Here is an 18,611-nt window from a genome sequence, read left to right on the forward strand (position 1 = left end):
GCGAGATCATCCATAGTTTCTGCTATGGTTATTTTTCTTTGTGTTTCCATGAATAAATAAAAAACATCAGCATAAATTGACTTCTAAATGAAACGATCGACTGTCACAGGAGCGTGGTTGCTGTATACAGTGTAGAGGTATAGAGGTTACAAGAATCATTAATATGAGTACAATGAGGAGTAAAAATCGTGTAAATTTTTGTGTTGAACTTTCGGTGGAGGTGTAAGGAAAAAAAGTTTACGTACCACGGCCAAAACGTGGGGCTACAAGTGACTGCGGATAACCGCGGTATATAGCGCTGTCAGTAATAGCCCTACTTTTTGGCCTAAGTAAATGATATACTATTTTCACTGAGTGCTTCGTGGTACTACATAAAATAAAATTTATCTTCTTCTACACTGTATGCTTTGAAACTATTCAGTTTGATTTTGAACTCTCAGCATAGTGTTGTTATTATTATATATTTCTCATGAACGTTTTCTTTATGTTTCTGTTGTACGTGGATCACTCTTTTTCAAAACTTACTTTCTTTGTTGATATAGTCCGATTTACCATCACTGACCATTACCATGTCAGCTTCGAATTTTGATTTTTTGGGAAGAATTCGTTTTATCAAAAGATTTTTTACAATTATTTACTCTGGCATTTCGTAAATTTCTAAGTATGACTGCAAAAATTTCTTGATAAGCATTATTTACGTTAATTGTATAATCAAATCAATAATAAAAGAAATACATAAATACTGTTTATCTCAATATGTGAGTGCACATGATACATAAAATATTCAACTTACCCGTATTAGAAACATGGACACGATAGATATCTATATCAATTTTATTAGGTCGTTGTTCACAAAACTGACTGCCACTTTACCCTTTTTTTTAACTTAATTTAATCCACTAGCGAAAGAAAACAACCTTGTTATGTCCTTAAAGCTAACAAGACCATTAACTAACTTATTAAATAAAAACACTTTCGTGTGCACTATTTGTACGTGCTTAATTACTTCCTGAAAATTAAAAGAACGCATTTTAGAATAAAACAAAATCAATCCATGTCTGCGAGTCAAAAGTTTCTAACGAGAAATGACGATACCCCTTCCTCAGCACAAAATAAAATATTACGCCCCAAAGAACGAAAGTACGGCATTACCTTCCGGATATGTAATTGCCTGCTGAGTCGAAGACGTGGGAGTCAATGACCTACTTTCGTCTTGAGGAGCGTATCTAATTTTTCACCTTCCTCCGTCGAATATGCCATCTTTTCACGATTTCAGGGTGGAGACCGTAACATAACTTCCCAGATGACCCACAATGCGAGTTTTTTCCCGGAAGAAATGTTGCACTTATGATGTCCCTGAACTCAGAGAAAAAGTTGTCTTTTAGGGCTAGAGTGAAAAAACCTATATGCATGGGTTGCCGGGGAGGGGGGGGGTGAAAACATGCAAATCACACATGTATAACACCACCCGAGGTCAAGCCAAGAATTTTTTATTTTTCTCCTCCAGGTAAAATTATAAATGTAAATTATAAAATTGTAAGCATGCACACACTTTCCAATAACCTTCACCGTTGAACATTTTTGGAGCTCAGTAGATATAACCTCCAAACATCAGAGATTGTACTGGAGATCGACTGCACGTCAAAAATAATAAAAACTTTGCTTGTTTTCTTATTACTACTCTACTCCACTGCAAGGGTACTTTGAAAAGTTACAGATATTCATAAACACGCAATGAAAAATCAGTGAAATACGAATTATATACTAACACCGCTTTGCTAATGTGCTAATATGCGAGTGTGTGCTTTATATCAAAATTTGTTCGCACGCAGCTTGGCAGTTACAAACTTCCGTAGAGAGCTGATGCAGCAGCAGCCATGTAGATTTGCATATATATATGTATAAAAGATTAGGAGATTGTAATAGCTTATTTTAATTTTAATGAGGGCACATGAGTGTCTAAGTTTAAACATATGATTAAAAAACCTATACATTTACCCTTACCAACTATTTAAGCTTTTCATATGCGTTCCATTCGTCAAAGTTACAAAAAAATCAAGATTTTATGCTCACGGTGCAACTCGTATGAAACGTTAATTTATTATCTCTTCAAATTCTCAAATTCAAATTCAAAGATAGTACTCAATTTTCAGAAAACCGTTACTACACTATTTTAATACATAGTATTCTTAGGATAATAGTAGCAAATATAGTGAACCACTAATTAATAAAGGAAAAAGTGTAAAAATTTGACTATTTAACGTCATGCAATGTACTTTTTATTGTAAGAATACTCGTCTCATTTGTTTATAAAAGAAAAAGGCTTATTTTTCAATGTTTAATACTTACTATCTCTTTGTCATTGCAAATATCAGTTTTGTTAGCTACAACGACTATTGGAGCTTTCCTTTTTATGCATATAATCTGATCTCGCAGTTCTTCAACTTTTCTAAAAGTGCTGGACTTACTCGCATCGTAAACAAGGACAAAAACATCGTATTGTTTTATTGAGAGATCAAGCATAGCTGGGAACTCAAGGGAGCCAGATGTATCTAAAATTTCGAAGACAATCTTCTTATCCTTGGCTGCGTTGAAAGTTGCATAATGTGTGTCATCTACTGTTGGTTTATATTTTTCTGGTATTTTGTTGTACAAAAATTGATAGATAAGCGCTGTTTTTCCAACTTTATCCATCCCTAGCACAATAACCTTAATTGGATTGCCACCATTTGCAGACTCACCATGCCTACTACATCTGATAAAAAATTTTTTGCGTAAGTGTGTATTTAAACATTTAACTTGTATTAATGAATAATATAATAATATATTACGCCACTAGGGACAAAAGTATGGCATTGCCTCCTGTGTATAATAATTACCTTCTAAACCTTCCAAGGCAACAGAAGGAAGAACCTGGGAGTCAATACCGTACTATCTTCCCATGTGGCGTATTCACTATGTGAGTTCATTTGAAGGGGATAAGAAAACTGATCTCAGCGCTCGTCGTGACAAAAATATTGTTAGCTCTTGGAGGCTTTATTTATGTGTGATTGACCTTTTTCGCCTGTATCTTAAAACGTAGCCCTATTTTGACCTCTTACATACGTAAAAGTTGTAGGTCGTAGGTCCAATTTTAGGAGAGAATAGTGCAACGTAACCTCCCAGGTATAGTTATTTACGTAACAAGTGCGGAAAAGACGATTTCCCGCACGAGTCGTGATTGACTCGCACGAGTGGCCGGAGTTGACGGGAACGAGTGCCAGTTGAGCACCTGAGTGCGTAGCACGAGTGTGATCGCACGGCACGAGTTACCGTCACCAGCCACGAGTGCGAGTCTATCACACGAGTGCGGGAAATTGTCCCGCACGAGATGCGTACAAGTTTTTTCGCAATAAGTGTGCGAAAAATAGGTGTTTTCCGCACTGATATTAGTGTGAAAAATCGATTTTACCATATAGTGTGCGGAAAAGGTTTTTGCCACACATCTTTTCCACACACTGTACGGAAAATATTTTCCGCACACCATTTCTGCATACTATGTGGGAAAATCGATTTTTCACACTAATATCAGTGCGGAAAACACCTATTTTCCGCACCCTATTGCGAAAAAATGTTTTGGTGTAATCGGCTTGAAAATCAACTCCCGAGCCTTAAAGCAAGGGTGGCAATAACACATATTATGAAAAAATACCTTTCTATAACCAGAAAATGTGTTTTTTTTACCTAGGAGTAATACTGTGCTTTTGTCCATGATTTAAGAGAAAAACATCTTTTTGTAGAGGAATACTGAAAGTAGTATCATACGTTTTTTACTTACTAAGTTTTATATGTAACTTGTTCTATTATAAAGTCATAAATATAATACAGGGACTCATTATTATGAGAGAATTGTAAAAATATCAAAACACTCATACTTGGATTGTACACATGAAATGTAAGTAAAGCATTTATAATTTGTATAATTTATGACTTATTTTTTAAAGTGTAATAAATTTATTAAAACTATGTAGTAAATATAATATATGTAGTAAAAAAAGCATCCCTAACCTACAGTGAGGGATTTTAAACTTGGTCCGAGAGATCCCTAGTCAAGTGTTTTAATCACATGGCTAGAGTGGATTCAACACTTGGGGGAGAATTTATTAGGGATCTGTTTATCAGGTAAATCTATAATTAACGTTTATTTTTTTATTTTGTGTATAACATTTACCACCTTGGTAACTTAATTGGCTCACTAACATTTTATAAATGTATGGATAATATTGTTTTACGTAAGTTAATACGATTGTCAACAATAAATCTAGTAATTGATTTTACAACTAATTTTCGTTCACAAACTTTACTTTAACTCTACATAAACTTTTTATTCTAAAGGAAAAATAACTTATTTTGAAAAGTGTAACAAATTGATTATAATTGCTACAAGAAATAAAACTGAGAAGTACCTTTTTCTCTTAAATACTTAAATTTAATGATATATAAAATAACATTTAAATATGTGATTATGTCTTAAAATTAACGCTTTTAACAGTCTGCAACACTAGTTAGAAAGATTTTTTTCTAATTCTTATTTAAATGAAATAGTTTTTCAAAAAAACTTGAGTATGGGTATAAACATATGCTTTGAGAATTTATTTAATTTTTTTAAGTAGTGAATGGATAAGTAAGAGATTCTATTTTCTGCAGGTACTTGATACTAATATCAAAGTATTAATGTAAAAAGTTTACTCCTTAACTTAATTGGCTGCAGCAGTTTCAATATTTTTAGTTAGATTGAAAAATATGTGTAATGTTTAATTAAAGTTCATAAAATTAAACGAGATGTAAGATCAATTACTGGATTTATTATTGACAAATGTATTAACTGACACGAAACAATGTTATCCGTACATTCATAAAATGTTAATAAACCAATTAGGTTACTAAGGCAGTAAATGCTATACACAAAATGAAAAAATAAACGTTAATTTTCAATATACCTCAAAAAGACTTAAATTCTTTCTCGAGTGTCAAATCCGCTTTAGCCCAGTGGGTAAGACATTTGACTAGGAACCTCCCAGATCAGAGTTCAAATCCGCTTACTAGAGGTAAGGGATGCTTTTTTTATACAGAACACCGTTTATAAAGAAACCAAGAGTGGATCTCGGGATCCCTGGCAGAAGTAAAACTCAAATATTATTAATCTTGGTATAATAAAAACTGAGAAAATTAGAGTACACCTGATTTAAATAGATCTTTAAGAATCCCATCTTAAAATAGTAAAAATTGTAATATTATTACGTATTCGAGCACGCGCATGCATAGAATACATATACCTTAATATACTACTTATGTTACAATTCGTGCATTCTAAGTAGTTCAATGCTTGCTATGATATATGTAAGATACATACGAATTGTTGGTCATGTAATGCAGAATGAAACAAAAATTTTCACCGTACAGCACCAAAAGAAGGTACGTTTGTCTCATTATGCGGGACAAAAATTTCTTTTATTTAAAAATAAATATTAATGCATTTGATATGCCATCATATGTGTACAATAAATTCTTGTTGGAATTTTTGTATCTTACAAATAAAAATTTTTTTAAATTTTGGCTGGCACGAAAGTAAAATAATCCACTATATCTTATTGAGATTAAGGAAAACAATAGACATATAACTATTTTCCATTGTAAAGTTGTAATTTCTCATTTTATTCGTTTACTGTAGTAACTTACAATTTAGTATTAAAATTCACCCATAATTAACTGATTTCTACTGATCTTAAAATTAATAAAAAGAATAAGTACAGACTTTGGTCACGTTATAAATTTTCTTATAATATATTAGAGAAAACAGAAAATAAATCAATTTATAGGTATGACATAAAATTTGTAGCCTTGCCTTTGAGATATGTCTCATTATTTTCAGAATTGTTACGATAACTCGTAAGAATTCGTACAACATATTTTTGCACCTTAACAATTATTTTCTGTACGTGGAATTGATTTTGGCCTATCTGAATTCCATTTCGAGATAAGACGGTATTTCTAATTTTGAGAGGTTATGTTGTAGCAAAAATTTTTCGAAGATTTTGTGAAGGGTTTTGGGTTGAGGAAATGAGGAGACGACTGAACAGATTTAATTTGAAAAAATTTTTATTGAATTGACTTGACGAAACTAAACGAACGACTGACTATAACAGACTTTTTAATGTATACAGACTTTCTAAATTTGAGGAGAGCAAACTGTCATGTGCACATTTGACTATGGTCAAATCAGAATTGGTGCACACCTGACTGGTGCTGTACATGCCTCTCTGTAAACGTAGGTACACATACGCTTGCACATGCCTACAGCCTATCGATACAGTTGTGCACTTCAACACTCCCTCCTGACTTGAGATAGCTAATAAACTGTAAAAGTATAAAAATAGACATAATTTTATTTCACATAGTTAAATTATTTTTATTATCAATTTTTCATGGTACTGGTAACAAGGTTCAAACAGGCCAGGGATCACAGTCATCCAGCGACCACCTTACTTCTTGTCTGAAACAAAATGTGTCATATTAATTATTTATTTTGGTTACAGACTTCATTAAAAATATGATTTCTGAATTTTTTTCGTGGAGCTCAACAGGCAAGGGTTTTGTAAAAATGTCTGCCGTCTGTTCTTTCGTATTCACCCATTTTACCCTTACCTGACCATAAGTTACGCATTCCTTGACATAATGCTCATATATTTCTGTCATATGCCTTAATTTTTCACTCCCACTTATCTTTGACTTTAATTTGGCTGCCTTGTTGTCACATCACAGGTCAGTTTGACAATAAGTCTTATTTTGGATGATTTTAAGGGAATTGTCTAATGCCATTAACTCTCTACAAGTTTTACTTAATGCTACATATTCAACCTGATAAGAAGGTAATGCCACGTAGGTCTGCTTGTGAGTTCGCCAGGCAACGGAATCTCCAGAGAGCCTGATAACGTGTCCACTTGTCGTTAGAAGGCCCTTGCAATCACCAAATCTGGCATCTGAGAATGTTTTTAAGTTGTTCTGCCTTCCTTAGAACTTCAAACGAAAAGATTTAGCGCTTGCCTAGTACTGGAAAACTCTTCTGACCATGTTCCAATCCTTATCAGTTTGATTTATCTGATATCGACTGAGTACATTTACTGCATAGCTGATGTTTGGACGTACAGTGTTATTGCTTCTTTATATGAAGACGGGTCTTCGTTTATTTTAGCCAGAAGCAAGTAATGAGTAAGATCGTCTGCAGACGTATCTTTATCTTCCATGTCTGTATCATATTTTTTTTTTGAAAGATAAACTTTTTATGAGATTGTCAGTAATAGCCAAAATCACGAAACTGACATCTATTACTGGATTTTTACACTTCAGGTTTGTATCTGCCATGTTTGCTTCTAACTCTGTTGACTTTTTCGGCCTTCCTGGTTTTCTTCGTACGACTGGAGGCTCTCCCTCTGATGTTGTCATCTCTTCCCCATCTTTCTTGAAAGCCAAAAACTACTTATCTAATTTTATATCTACTGTCACGTTCTCCCAGTTTTTAATCGAACTTTTGTCATATATGTCTCCATGTACAAAACGCTCGTTGGATCTGACGTCCCTACTCTCATAGAATTTTTCTTCGTCATGGTAAAGCAGCCGATACCCTGTGGGTATGTAGTCCACCATAAATGCCCTCTTTCCTTTGGCCTGGAATTTTGTGTCTGTATTTCTTTGAACTCTGATGTAGGAGACACAACCAAATCTTTTCATCTGACTTATTTCTATCCTTTTGTTTGGCAGAAGCCTCGCCAAAGGGATTTCCATATTATTTGAACGATGCAGAGTACGATTGTACACAAAAATTGCCGTGTTCAAGGCCAAGTTTCACATGTTTTTCAGGAGTTTCGAATCATACATGAGAGCTCTAACTTTCATTTTAATAGTTTTATTCAGCCTTTTCAACGTGCCGTTTAATTCGGGGGTATCCGGACAGCTCAACTGGAGTTCTGCTCCAAGACTGTCTAACACCTTTTGGGTGTGTTCTCCCGTGAATTTTGTACCGTGATCTGACTTTAGGTAACACACTTTAGTGTCATATCCTAACAAATTTTTACAGCCTTTGACGAAATTTTTTAAGCATTTACCTGTATCACTTTTGTTTTTTATGGGGTACGCCATGGCAAATCTCGAGAAGTCATCAATAAATACAGAGATAAATTTGTACATTTTCGGAAAAGATGACAGACTTATAACTCCCATCGTGTCTGAATGGATGATCTGAAGTGGTCTGACTGCTCTCTCTCGCACGGAGGGGAAAGGAAATTTTTGAGATTTTGTCTTCAGACACATGTTACACGTCCTTATTGCTTCACTAAAACAGCCTCTTTCAGACTTTTTATTTCCAGGTATGCTTTCTGCAGCTCTCTGAGATATTCCAATGACGCATGTCCCAATCTGAAATGCCAGAGCATTTCTCCGTTGTTATCTTTAAATGCTTTATATTTTTCGGTGAAAGAGCTCTGCACTTCGTTTATTAACTCAATTTCTACTATTCTGACATCGTGAAATTTCCTATCTTGTATCAAGAACACATCATCAACAGAACTGTCATCTTTTTCAGTCATTCTAATCGAGCTCCACAACTTATCAGTTATACTGTATTTCGAAGCTGACTTTTCAGGACCAGTCTGTGCTTCTGACTCTGCCGTTGAATTTGACTGTCCAGTACGGTTTTTGGTACATTCCTTATATCCAGACGTTTTCTGTTTCAGGATCGAAAAAGCTAATTTCTTAATCATTTAAATAAATGGTCAGACCCATGTCAGCAAATTTACGTAAGGAGGGTAAATTTCTGACCAAATTCCGAGCACAAACTACTCCGTTCAACTTCACCTCGTTACTAATATTCCTAAGGAGCAAACTTCCCACTTTTTCTGTTCTCCAATTCGCAGATGAGTCTGAATTTATACATTTAATTTTCTTATTTTTCTTCTCTCAAGATTTTTAAATAATTTCTCTGACTTAGTAAAATGATTGGTTGCTCCTGAATCAGCGATAAATTTGATTTTATTAGTTCAATCCAAATCTAAATTATTTAGCCAATCCACAGAGTTTGAAAACAAAGTTTTAAGAGGCTCTGTCAATTTCAAAGACTCATCTTTATTCAATCCCAACGCGTTTATTTATTCATTTTTTCTTTTTTATCTCGGCCTTGGTCAGACACTTTCTGCTTTTTGATGTCTTTTTCATCTCTGATATTGCTAGAGTCTCTTTTATGTCCTAAGTTCCAGGAACTTGAGCGACCACTGCTATAACCACGTCTGCGGCCACCTTGATTTCCTTGACTTCCACGCCCCTGCCTTTTAAAATCCCATGAATCTGACTTAATTTGCTCACCACATCTTGGACTGCACTTCTTGTGGGCTGGTATGTCATTAACAAAAGTGCCACAAGTGTAGCACTTTTTAAGCCCAGTTTCAGCCTTTGGGCATCTATCGGCCATATGGTCCCAGTCATGGCAGTTTGAAGCACTGAAGACAATCCTGAGGCCATGACGCTGACGACGCCGCTCTCATGGGTCAGCCTCCAGTGGCTTCTGACAGGCCTTTTGGCTCAACCTGATTTCTTTTGGATCTTGGCGTGGAGTGTGAGAAGGGACTGGAGTTAGCCAGTGCCTCGAATTTTACGAGCCTCTCATTTCACCTGTTCAGCTTTTAGTCGAAATTTTATATGACCGCATAAAATTCCTTCCTTGCTCGCTCTCCTCCTGCCTTCCCTTTTCTGCCTTCTTTTTTACATCTGCAGCCTTCCTATTCTCTTCCTTTTGCCTTTTTAATATCCTGTCAAATTCAGCCATCAGACTTTTTAGTCGGCGTGTCAGACTGTTTTCTGGAAATTTTGAAATTTCATTTTCGTCTGAAGTCGACGGTCGTTTATTTACTGCCTTCAACCATTTGTACTTATTTGGCACTATTTCTACTTTCTTTATATTTATTCGAAAACTTTCGCCTATGCTTAATCCAAAAACGGTTTCTGCTTGTTTTTCTGACTTGTTCTCAATGCCTGCCTTGCCGTCTAATATTGATTTCTCGTCACGTTTTCTGCAATTACCGATATCATTGAGTGCATAAGTATCAGACGTTTTATAAACCGACTTTATCTTATCAATTATCTTATTCACATCAACCGACTTTACAAATAACCCGGGTTAATTTCGAGCAGCATTTCTATTTTAGTAATCTTCCTTAAAAAGATCTCCTGATAGTGTTAGTTTTCCGCCCTTTAGGTCAAAAAAATTCAATAAGTATTAAATGTCGTTACTAATCAGGAATTCTAAAACACAAAAAACATCAGGAGTCCTTAGAGAGTTAACTTAGACCAACCGAACATAGGTCGTTTCTAGTCACTCGGCTCGGTGTACACAAACGTACTCGAACACAAAGCACTATTATGTGCTGGGCACCTACACAGTCCTGCGTAGCCGAACACAAGCCCTACATGACTGTGCAAGCCATAGCGAAAAGTTCCAAAAACATATGCCATACACCTTCAACATTTATAGTATCACAGCCAACATGAATACAGTCTTCGTCCGCCGATACAATGACCTCCAAGCCTCCCTTATTTTGCCCTACGCGCAAACAAATGCCGAGGCAAGCTCCAGATAGAGAGTCGAATGTCCACTCATCTGAAATATTTTTGCTACCTTTTATACCGAAAATATTCAGCGAACTATCTCTGACATTTATTTAATATGAAATATTTGACTTTGTTGTATCGATCCCGGAGATTTTATGTATCAGCTTTTCTGCTTTTATTTAAGGCAAAACAAAATATTAAGTGGACACGCGAGCGGTTACTATAGAGGAACAAGAGAGAGAAATATTTTGTGGTTAGAAGTCGTGCAATGCTGTACAATGTACGCGAAAGAGACCATGTGGTCTCATGTTAGTAAGACGGAGAGGGAGACAAAATCTCTGTTCTGACTCCACTCATCACCTTCTTTTGTCCTTCTCCCACATACCGAAAAACAACTCAACATGTACCCATAGCGCTTTTGTCGTAACGTGCGAATAGACAGTTTTATTTTTCTCGAGTTTTTCTAAGAACTCGCTGACCTTTTCCTGTCTAACTGCCTTTCGCCATAGAACTATCTCCAAGATCTGACACAATATTTGATAACAACACTGCAACTTACTGACATCTCTTACTGCAAGCTAAGCTGTGCTTGCCGCTTCGGGTGATCCTGGAAGCAACACCATCGCCGCGGCCTCATCCTCGATCCGGTCGCTGGAAACTCCTCGTCCACTGAAGTCGCGATCTCCTCGCTCTTCTCCTGAACCAGAGCTGGTTCTTTGTTGACCATTTCTCCTCCCAGGGACACAAAAAGAATAACACGCGAAAGAAAAGTGCGGTGAAGCATGCTGGGGCCCATAACCTGAAGGGTTTTAGGTTGAGGAAATAAGGAGACGACTTAACAGATTTAATTCGACAAAATGTACATTGAATTGACTTGACAAAACTAAACGGACAACTGACTACAACGGACTTTTTAGTGTATACAGACTTTCTAAATTTGAGGAGAGCAAAGTGTCATGTGCACACTTGACTATGATCAAATCAGAACTGGTGCACACCTGACTGGCGCTCTACATACCTCTCCTTAAACGCAGGCACACATACGCTCGTGCATGCCTACAGCGTATCGATACAGTCGTGCACTTAAACATTGTATCATTGTCCGTATTATTTTTTCAAACATGGCATTCTAAATTAAAAAAAAATTTTGACTAATTCTTTTCAACATACAGTCGACAAGTCAACCAGTTGAGGTTATGTTTGTTCATAGTCTGTATTCGTGCACCTCGATCATGTAAATCTCCTGTAGGAAACCCGTAGAAATTCTTATTTCTAGCCATTTTTGCTTCTCTTTCGAGATACAGCGTTTTTTTTTTTTGTTTTCCAAAGGTAAGTAGTCTTATTATACATATTTAATGTTTTATGTACGTTTATATATATAAATATATATATATATATATATATATATATATATACACGAAAAAATAAATAGGGAAAAACAACGATTTTTACTATGTTTTTCGAAGACTTTAAAGAGATCAAGTAATGTTTTGTGTCAGACATTATTTACCTAACAGTACCTTAGCTGCAACAGAGGCCCAGTTTAGCCTGTATTACAGCTGCGTCACGATTTGCACTATACACCAGTAAGTATATCTACTACCAACACGGTGGCGCAGCGGTAGAGTTGCAGTTTCGTCAATCTGGGAAGTGAGGCAGAGTTGTAGTGGGATCGAATTAGCTGAAATGTCGGTAATTTTTCATGAAATTCAGACTAGCTCGAAAAAATGTGTTGTAGAGAATTAAACAATGCCAATCGATTGTAATAAAATTGAACGCATAATTTTTTCCGCTAAAGCTTAAAAAAATGGCAAAAATGGTAAAATACGGTTTTTAGCGTCAGAAATAAACAACAAACATTTAAATAAAAATTAAAAAATATAGGAGTATGCATGGCAAAAAAAAGAACAAAATGAGCTCCAGGGAATCCCAATTGGCCCAGTGGTTTCCTCGCAAAATGCAAAAAATCTCGTTTTTTAGCCCATATTCAAAAATAAATAACTCTCTTTTGCATAAAAAATTAAGGGCTTCTAATTAGTAGAGTTGTAGCTTTAGTAGTCTGTAACAACCACACCAAATTTCAGCAAGATCGGATCGATAGTTTTTGCAAACTGCAGCTCCATGCAAAAAAAGATACTTTGGCAAAAGGGCCTAAAAAAAATTGTTTACAACGTTAGATGCAATTTTTTCGTGTGATTGTATTGTTTAATACTTAGTCTACAATTTACTAAAGTATCATAATTTTTTACAGTGTGGAAGTTGGTTATATCGTTTCCAAGATATCGTTATTTTTAAGAGCACTTGCAGTTTAACCGTACTCGGTCGATAATACTGGAGTCGAGCTTGAGAAAGTGGACGTAGTTTATGCATCGGTGGCTACGGCGGCTTATTATTCCTTACGCGCCGTACCACCGTGCGCAAAAAATACCCATTAGGTTTATTATTTTTTAAGCAACTTTCATAGAAAAAAAATTTAATACTTTTGTTAATTGTAGAGCAAGTATTCAAGAATATGATCCGGCAAAAAATTGCATCTAACGCTGTGAATAACTTTTTTTAGGCCCTTTTGCCAAAATACCTTTTTTGCATTTAGCTGCGGTTTGCAAAAACTATTGATCCGATGTTGCTAAAATTTGGTGTGGTTATTGAAAACTACTAAAGCTACAACTCTGCTAAATTTTAGCTCTTAATGCTCATGCAAAAGAGAGTTATTAATTTTTTAGTATTGGCTCAAAAAACGAGGTTTTTTTCATTTTGCAGGAAAACAAGTAGACCAATTGGAATCGACCGAAACTCATTTTGTTTGTCTTTTTGCCATGCATACTCTTATATTTTTGATTTTCTATTTTAAGGCTTAATGTTCATTTTGACGCTAAAAATCGTATTTTACCATTTTGGCCATTTTTTTTAAACCTTAATGGGAATATTTTTTGTTCGATTTTATTACAACCGATTGGCATTGTTTGATTCTCTATAACATATTTTTTTAAGCTAGTCTGAATTTCCGTTGCCAAAAACTAAATTCGATCCCACTATTGGCCGTGGTTGGTAGTCACATAGTATGTTATGCAGAAAATCGTACAAGAAATTTTACACGACATACTACGAGATTTTGTGTTAGGTATGTGGTAAGATATTTTTTAAGATATCTTGTACTACATCGCTCAAAAATTTTGTCACGAATACAAAATTTAAGTATGGAGAATATATTATCAACAATTTCGATGTGATTTTTATTGATTGATACCTTAATAAATACTTAAATAATAGAACGCTATGTTTACAATTACTGCTGAAATCTACCTTTGTAACTACATTCACAATGTAAAATTTTTTTGCTAATATTATTACTATTTTTATTATTATATTAATTTATAATAATTTTTAACTCATCAAAAGCTTCAAACTAATCACTAGTCTTTATAAAGAGGAAAAAAATTTATACTTCTCGACAAAGCTCTTAAAGTTATGCCACAGTTTAAAATGTGATTACCATTCAGAAAATTCGTACCCTCAAGAGACTTATGTTTCCTAACACCCTGCACGTAATCCACTGAATTTGTACCAGAAATAAAGAAGGTCATTTTCAATTTTGTCTTAGCTTGTGTTTGAAACTTTCAAGTGACAAGTTCAAATTTAAATGTAAGCCTTGTCTCCATGTTGAGTACGTTTTTTGTTAAGCTAGTGACGCTAATAGTAGATTAACATCCCAAATTGATAACAAATGTCAAAAGGCCTTGATCAGAAATTTTCCTGATGTTAGAACTTTGAGATTATCGAGCACTTCTATCAAAGGAGTGAGTAGGCAGCTTGGGGGGTCAAAAGTATATTTTTATTGATTTCTCATTAAAATAATCAAATACACAACCAAACTAAAACCATCGTAAATTTGAATCTGCATGACCTTAAGAAATGTAAAAGTGCCTTTATACTCAAACGTATGGCATGAAGATATACTTTAAACTACATCTCTGTGTCTGGAACTTCATCTATTGAGCTCTGTTCTTCAAAGCACTGTTGCCTTATATTTATTTGGCACCACAATAAATGGTGAAAGTACATCCATTTATTTTATTATTACTTTCTATATTCTACCTTGCATTTTATACACGACCCTGCCAAGACGGGCGATGAAGAGGTGATTGTAGTCTTCTAGCTTTCAATATTCACCAGTGGCTACCTTCTTATGTTACGTGGATAAAAGGTGGATCTCCGGGGCAGTGCGAACCAGTGGATGTTCAGGGCAGTATGAACTGGAGGGATCACGGGGAATTGTCAAATAACCGCACCCAAAGGTATCATAAGAGAGTAGGTATTTCATTATTTTCGGGGACGTAATATATTACGAGTCAGAAGAATTGTGAATCTGACTACGTCCCTACACACTTTCACTGATAAATCTTGTAATAAATGTTGGGGGTACTACGAACCCAGTGTTGTATCTACGAGTTCTTATTGCCTCTTATCCTTTTTAAATGTGTATCCCAGAAATACTAACATATATGAATATATTACGTCACGTGTCTAAACTATAGTAAAAGTATACTGCAAATTTCACTAAATATATGTGTGTGATTATGATCCTTACAGTTAGTCCTGATCCAGCAAAATAAATCCTGATATGCCAAAATGGGGCACGCAGGGATAGTTTGAGTGGCGGGGAATGGAGTTTTATGCTCAGGAGTTAAGTAAGCTTGTAGACAGATGCAAATAACGCACTCTTTAGATAAAGATCTTAGTTGTCGCCATCCATGAAATATATAGACGTGGTGACCAACGTAGGCACTGGTAATCCGAGCTCCCCCATGTAAGGCACGAATGTGGGCTAAGATGATAATGAATAAGGCAAGATAATGATACCTATTGATAACTATGGGTGGGTGACGCTTATGAAAGTTTAGTATAGAGCGCTTTAAACGTTCGTCCACGCGAAGGAAGTGGTCTCTCTCGGAGACAAAGGGACTCAATGACATTAGTGTGAGTCTTCGAAATTTTTCGAGTATGTTGTTGGAGTCAATCAACATGGTGCAATCAGTGATTAATACTTGTCCAACCCATCTGATAAATCTCACCTGAAATCCCACCTGAGATCTCAAGTGACCGACTTATGCCCAATACTTACCTGAGATTTCAGCTGAGATTTATTAAAAAATATTCATACTTAATAAAAAAATTGAAAATTTATTTTTTGGTATTGAAAGTTGATTGGTTAAAACCCATTGGTGTTACAATTAGGATGGTACACCGAAAAACACATGTATAAAGGTGCTTTATGTCTATTTTTCAAAACGAAATCAGTTTTTTCAAGTCTCAGGTAAGATCTCATCTGATATCTCATCTGAGAAAGCACCTGAGAATTAAAGAAATTGATTCTATTTTTAAAAATATACATAAAACACCTTTATCGATGTGTTTTTCGATATACCATCTTAATTGTAACGTCAACAGGGCAACCTTCAATACCGAAAAATAAATTTGTAATTTTTCTTTTTTAGGGTAAATGTTTCTTAATGAATCTCAGTGGAGATCTCAGGTAAGTATTTGGCATGAGATGGTCACTTAAGATCTCAGGTGAGATCTCGGATAAGATTTATCAGGTGGGAAGCAACTGTTTATTACTGATAAAACAGCTTGAGTGCTCGATAAGCCATTTTTGGGGGTCACTAGTAAGCCAAGAGTTTCTTTATATACTACTTGCGCAGCTGTACGAGAGTAAAACCAGGTGTGAGTTTTAAAATCCCCAGCAGAAGTGAGATTTCTAGCTCGAATTTTATTAAACTTGGTATTACAAAAACTAGAAAAATTAAAGTACACCTAATTTCAATATTTCTTTAAGAACTCGATATTGAAAAGTGAAAATTTTTATATTATTACGAATACATATACTTATATATTTCTATGTTACACGTGATTCACGCATTCTATGATGAATGTATTAATATGTGTATGAACTGTTGGTCATGTCATATAGAACGAAACAAAAATTTTCAGCATAGTGTGCCGAAAGAAGGTTCTTTGTTTTGTTATGAGGGACAAAAATTCCTTTTATTTCAAATAACAATTCGTGTATTTGATATGACATCATATACGTACAATCAATCGTTGTTTCAATCTTTATATCAGACGAATTAAATTTTTTTAAATTTTTAGCTGCCACAAAAGTAAAATAATTGACTCTATCTGATAAAGATTAAGAAATATAACAGACATACCTATTGTTCATTGTAAAGTTGTAACTTTTAGTTCAATTCGTTTTTACAACTATTAACAATTTGATATTGAAATTTACCTTTGCTCTCCTAGTTTCTAATCTAAAAATTAGTAATAAGATAATAAGTTCTGGTCACGTGACAATCATTCTTATATTATGATAGAGAATGGAAAATAAATCAATTTATAGGTGGTGAATGTAGAATGTAGTTTTGCCTTTGAGATATAACTTTTATTATTTTTTTTAATTATTCTTGTTGTTTTTATGAATCCATGTTAATAATATATTTTTGTACCTCAATAATTATTTTCCATACGTGGGATTATTTGTGCCCTATCTAGATTCTTTTTGGAGATACCACTGATTTTCTAATTTTGAGAGGTTATAATGTAACAAAAATTTTTTCGAATATTTGGCCAGCATTTATGTTAATGTTCCAAACATGCTATACTGAGTAAAAATTTTTTTTGACTGGTTCTTTTAAAGATACAGTCAAAAAACTAGACAATTATTGTTATGTTTGTGCATAGTCTAACCTCCTCTTTATTTGTGCGCATCGATCATGAAGTTATCTTTTAGAAGACCCGTTAAAAGCACGTTTATGTTATGTATGTGTACATACATATTAATGCGTTTTGCTATATTTTATATAACTGATAGAAGAACATATATTGTATCTAAAATTGTAAGTAGTCTTGAAAGTGTATTCTTATATTCTAAGGACTGGACTGGTAGGTGGGCAGCCAGAGCAAAAGAACCAACTCAAACTTTGTGATATTTTTAATTCAACATTTATTATAATTCGATGTACGATATGTACTAATCGACCATTAGTTGTACAACAATAAATTTATATTTTTATAAGGTGTTTAGTTGATTAATTTTTGAGATGAATTCTTACTGCATGTATGGTTAACACTAATAGTCATTTTTCTCTAAAAAAATAATTGTCCTGACGTAAAAAAAATTATGTAACGTACCCTAGCAAGGGTGCCTATGTAGGGCCTACCTAGCGCCCCGTTACATGGTACCATGCATCACTGTACATTAGCCTGGCTAGGACCTTGGTAGATTAACTAAGCTGGCTATGTAGGGCCTACTAATTGCCTACTTACGATTTCCGATCGGGAGTCGTTATTTTAGGTATATCTTGCTTCCTTGTCTAGATATGACTACTTGTCTATTTTCAAAGGGTTTTGTTGTGACGAAAGTTTTGTAAATGTCCATATTAATTTTTATTAATTTTTCAAACACGGCATACGAAAAAAAAATTTTCTCACTTGCTTTTCTCAAGATGCAGTTAAAAAAAAAAATTTCGGTTGTGTTTGTGCATGGTCACACCCCTATCAGAGAATATAGAATACACTCTTTTTGCATGGAAGGTCAATTCAGCCATTTTTACGTCCACAGATTTTTTCTTGATATTTTAGTTATGTCCCTCATAATGTAAGAAGCTTTGGTGTTGGGGGACAACTGGGTAACTTATCTATCTATGTCAATGACCGCTGTACGGCAGAATTACTTTTTATCACTTGCCTATATATGACTGACTTTTGATGCGAAGCTATTATAATACATGTCCAAACTGCAATTAATTATTAAAATATCGATAGTAAAAGTATAGAAAAGAGTTGTACTTAAGTTTTTCACAACATTCATATGAAGAACTTATGCAAAAGTTTATGCTGAGCAAATTCGGAACCATCGTGTGTTATGGTTGTACTGTCATTGGCTCTGTGGTCAAACTTCTTCTTTCAAACACCAA

General features: G+C 34.7%; 1 protein-coding gene across 2 annotated transcripts in view; it reads right to left on the minus strand.

The window, feature by feature from the left end:
- Positions 1-18,611, minus strand: part of LOC106637927 (ras-related protein Rap-2a) — a 376,543-nt gene that overhangs the window by 150,584 nt on the left and 207,348 nt on the right. For both annotated transcript variants that reach the window (XM_014350906.2, XM_089597856.1), the window contains one exon: positions 2,350-2,755. In XM_014350906.2, coding sequence (XP_014206392.2) covers positions 2,350-2,755 — 406 coding nt within the window. The remainder of the gene's footprint in view (positions 1-2,349; positions 2,756-18,611) is intronic.

The sequence above is a fragment of the Copidosoma floridanum genome, unplaced genomic scaffold (genome assembly GCF_036245765.1).
Source record: "Copidosoma floridanum isolate Cflo_tuat_1 unplaced genomic scaffold, Cflo_Japanese_pri ptg000040l, whole genome shotgun sequence".
In the NCBI taxonomy this organism is placed as follows: Eukaryota; Metazoa; Arthropoda; class Insecta; order Hymenoptera; family Encyrtidae; genus Copidosoma; species Copidosoma floridanum.